Source organism: Oryzias melastigma, linkage group LG7, assembly GCF_002922805.2.
Source record: "Oryzias melastigma strain HK-1 linkage group LG7, ASM292280v2, whole genome shotgun sequence".
Taxonomy (NCBI): Eukaryota; Metazoa; Chordata; class Actinopteri; order Beloniformes; family Adrianichthyidae; genus Oryzias; species Oryzias melastigma.
In genome coordinates, this window is record NC_050518.1 from 26,972,108 (window position 1) to 26,976,777 (window position 4,670).

The following is a 4,670-nucleotide window of genomic DNA, read 5'->3' on the forward strand; positions in this document are numbered from 1 at the left end:
TTTAGATTTAGTTCTATTTTTTGTATTTACTAACTATTTTTTTACATTTTAATTTACTTTATTTAGAGCATGGACTTTTTTTGATTGTTATTTCTTTATTTTATTCTTTGTTTTTAAATATATTAAAAATATATATTTTTTCTTTTTTATATATATGTAATTTGTTTAAACATTTTAATTGATTCAGAGAATAGACTTTTTTTATAAAAAAAATATGTATGTATATATATATATATATATATATACTACTTTTTTTGAAAATATATTCTTATTTTTAATTCACATTTTTTGTATTTGTTTTCTTCTTATTTACATTTTTAAATTTTGCTTTATGTATTTTGGAGCATGGACATTTTAAATTATGTAGGTGATTTTTATTTATTTCTAATTATTCATTTATTACACTCATTATTTATCACATTAACATTTATTTTTTCAGTTTTAAATGTAATATTTTTATGCGTTAATGTATTATTTTTCATTTTTATTTGAGTATTATTAATATTTTTATTTTAGTTTTTTTCCTGGGGCGTGGACATTCAGGTGAGATCATGAATTTGTGAATTTCCTCCAGGGGGGGTTTCATCTGGAGCTGCTCTGTCAGGTGCAGCCGTGTCCACCTGAGGATAGATGACCCCTCCCCTAGCAGGGGGCGCCCTGGAGGCAGAAGGTCGACCACGTCACAAGGGGGAAACTGACCATCTGTCACTGTTATCCTGTGAGCTTTAAATGAAGGAAGTGGCGCCGTGTCCTCTGTTATCACTGACGGGGGACGCGGGGCCCCCCCACCTCACTGCTCCATAACAAACGCACAGGTTTTTGGTGTGTGTGTGGGGGGGATCACCACATGTTTGTACTTAGCGGGCCGGCTTAATGCTAGCGAGCGCCGCAACGCAGCTCTTTATCTCATCCTGTGCTGTTGCTATTTATCCTGCTGCCAGCGCTGACAAAAGCACCATTAGTCATCAGCAGCGGTGGGGGGGGGGCGTTGGCAGCAACCATTACACACAGTCAAGCGCTTTACATTGTTTCTCCTTAATGCACACAGACAGGGCTGCAGGGCCGCTGTTAAGGAATCAACCTTTTCCCGACTGATGAATGATGAGAAAATTACCCAGCATCCATTTGGGTTTCGTATACAATTTATTCCATTTTATACATTTATCTCATCGAAGGCATATACACTTAGTGTGAGACCAAACATTCTTGAAGAAATGTACATGTTTCTCTCTTTTCTCTTCCTCACAAAACATCAAATCAAAGCTACTTGGTGGAAAAAAAGGAAAGAAATCCCACAGAGAACCAAATCCAACCTCCCAGAACACCAGCAGGAGAACCGCGGTGCCTCTGGCTCCCAAACCGGTTTTCAGTTTGTAGCATTCCTCTCAAAAGTTTGTTTTCACCATTTTTGATGTGTAATATTTTCAAAATGTCTCATTTGACTTTTACAGAAGAGGCTGCAGAACAAGCAGAGAAACGTTGAAGTATCAGGACAATGCAGAAGAACAATGACCTCTCTCTGTCAGACGGTGGTTCCTGTACAGCCGTGTAGAAATACTAAGATACAGAAGGGAAAAGACCCTTACTGAGCAGCTATGAAGAGCATTCATCTGTCTGTACAGCACTTCTGGAAAGCACTAAAGCCAAAGAAAACGGGTTTTAAAAACTTAAAAATTGACAGGAATATTCTTTTAATCTTTTAAATGAACCTCAGAAATGTCTGTGATTGGCTGAAAAAAGTGTAAGAAAATGACATTGACATGCACTAACATATTTTATACAATCGTATTTACAGAGCGAGTTACAGGCTTGTAGTGGAGAGATTTGAGGCTTCTTAATTATTGGATTAGAGCAGGAGTGTCAAAGTCAATCAGACGGGGCCTAAATCTAAAACACACCTTAGGTCACGGGCCCAACAGGATCAAACTTTTAAACATAATTATGAACTAGATATGCAGCATTACCTGCAATAATGCTAGTGTGAATGCTGTAAGCTGAAGATGCTGAAAGTGAACTAAAAACGCTGAAGCTGATAGCTGAAAATGCTAAAGCTGATAGCAACTAAAATATTAGCAAAATGCCAAATTAGCCTAAAAAACCAACAAATAAAAATTAGGTTTGATAAAAAAATTATCAAGAAGCAGAAAAAATAGCTAAAATTTAAAATATCCTAAAAAATGAAAACAAAGCTTAAATTAGCCATAATAGCTAGCATGTAGCTGAAATATTATCTAAACTCTAAAATAGCCTAAAAAAGTCTTAGTAAATGAAAAAATAGTCCAAAAAACTAACAGAATGCCAATTTTTAAAACTTTTAAACCACAACTTTTGAACATAATTATGAATAATAAAAAGTCAGGAATATTATTCCAGAATAAATCAATTTAAACCTTAATAACTTTCAATATTTTACTCTCCATAAAAATATATTTTGTCTAAATTATATAAGTTAGAAATGAGCACAAGATAACATCGGGTCATTAATAACAATGAAATAAAATGATCTGGAGGGCCGGATAGAATTACCCGGAGGGCCGGACCCGGCCCCGGGGCCTTGACTTTGACACGTGGATTTGAGTGTTTGAACTAGAGGTTCGCTCCGCTCCACCCAGAACAGATCTGTAGCTGAGATTGTATTTTGTCGTCCTGATGAGTCGCAGAATCAATTTCTAGTTTTCTTTTTCTTCTGGTTTTCAGAACCAACAAAGAAGCAGGGGGTGGCGAGGAGGACACGAGCACAGAATGCAGCCTGTGGCGTGTTTTGTTTGGCATTGAAATCCCACACTCCAAAACAAAAAAACAAAGAGCGGCTCTGTCCTTAATGAGCGCGGCTGCGCTGGGACCTTGATGAATTCCTGCTGAAAAAAGCATCTTTCTGTCCTTTGAGAGCCGACGTGGAGGGAAAGCAGGGCTGAATCTGTTGGAGAGAGATCCCGTTTTCAGGCCAGGAATCAGGCAGTCTGTCCGAGTGAGTATCAAAGACAGTGTAAGGCAGTGAGGAGGTGTGAGCATGGACGCTGTTGTCATTTACAGTTCAGGAACAGAGCTCTGGTTTTACAGCAGGACTAAAGACTCGTTTTTATTGAATATTTGGAGTCTGCTGAAGCTGCAGACCCGCCCACCGGCGCCACCGACCCCTCCCCCCCTTAGTGGGTGTTAATGAGCCTGGCTTTACAGGCAGTGAGCGGGTCCAGTCAGACCCGTGCACAGCAAGAAAAGCCCCCCTCCCACACCCTGAATGAGTCATCCTGTACATCTCAATGGATTTATCTGGAGCCGTGTTTGCTGTCAGACGCCGTTTACAGAGCACAGCTGGGCTCGTCGGTGCAGTCATTGTGGCTGTGGTTACTGTCCACCTCCCTCTTCCGCAGCTCTCGGCTGGCCTTGTGCTGCAGCTGGCCACCGCCGTGGTTGTGGTGGCTGGCAGACGGGGGCCGCTTGTCGTGCTCCTGGTGGCGCCCGTGGCTCTGGTGGTGGTTGTGTTCTTTGGATTCCAGGATTCCCGCCGCCCTCTTGGTGTCGTCCACAGCCTCAAAGTTGTTGTGGTTGTCCGCCACGTCCCCATCCGCCACCACCTGCAGGTACGCCCGGGCGCGGTGGTGGCGTGCGCCTGCATCGTCACTGAAGTCGATGACGCGGCATTCGTAGGTGCCCTCGTCAGACGGCTTGACTCTGGAGAGGCGGAGTTTATGAGAGATGTTGCTTCCTACGACCTTCACAACCTGGAAAGGGTAAATGGAAAACAGTAAAGATGAGACCAGAAAATGGATCAGCTGTAATTTGATTTGGGCTTGTTCCGTTTTTCTCTTGTTTTTCCTATAAATACAACACATTTGTTCTAAATGCAGAGCTGGAGGAAACACAGATGAAGATGTTGAGGTTCTCTTTGGGCTCCAGGATGGATCAGGAATGAATCCATCAGAGGGACAGATGGTAGATGTTAGTAGAGCTGGGTATCGATTATACTTTCCAGAAACGATTCGATTCATAAGAGCCTGAATCGATTCTGATTTTTTTCTAATCTTTTGATTCTTCATTCGATTCTGCAAGTCAGAAAGGAAAAAGTCACGAAGCTGCGTCGTCATTCATGACTGCTGTCACAGTACTCTGGTCAAAGTTGCAGTAAATAAAATAAAAAGCTGCAAGGTGGGCAACAAATCACTGGGTTTGCTTGAATTTGCCTTAATAGTTGCAATCGCAACATTAAGAAATCCTGGAGGGACTGCATAGTGCAGGACTATACTGTACTATACAGTATAGTGCAGGACTATACTGTATAGTACAGTATAGTCCTGCACTATACAGTATAGTGCAGGACTATACTGTATAGTGCTCTGGATTTTAAAAGCAATCCAGACACCATGGTAACTCCTTTTTTTTTTAAAGTGAAAATCTAATGAGTAAAACTATTTTACAACAACTATTTATGAATCCACTGTGCTCTGATAATGAAAACATTGATGGTTTATTTAAAAAATGCATTGAAATACTTTTTTTTTTTTCAAAAGTTGTTCAAACGCAATGCATTGTGGTCCATATTCCCAAATCTAGTGACACTTGTTTTTTGCTGGGAATTCTTGGGAAGTTCTTTGGATTTTGGAATTGTAGATTTAAACAGCACTACAAACATGCACCATATAGTGAGTAGTAAAGGAATTCAAACATCTTCT

General features: G+C 40.3%; 1 protein-coding gene across 1 annotated transcript in view; it reads right to left on the minus strand.

Annotated features, from left to right (window-relative positions):
- Positions 1-2,443: 2,443 nt before the first annotated feature.
- Positions 2,444-4,670, minus strand: part of LOC112158835 (V-set and transmembrane domain-containing protein 2-like protein) — a 54,242-nt gene continuing 52,015 nt past the window's right edge. The window contains exon 4 of the mRNA XM_024292450.2: positions 2,444-3,722. Coding sequence (XP_024148218.1) covers positions 3,300-3,722 — 423 coding nt within the window. The 3' untranslated portion in view covers positions 2,444-3,299. The remainder of the gene's footprint in view (positions 3,723-4,670) is intronic.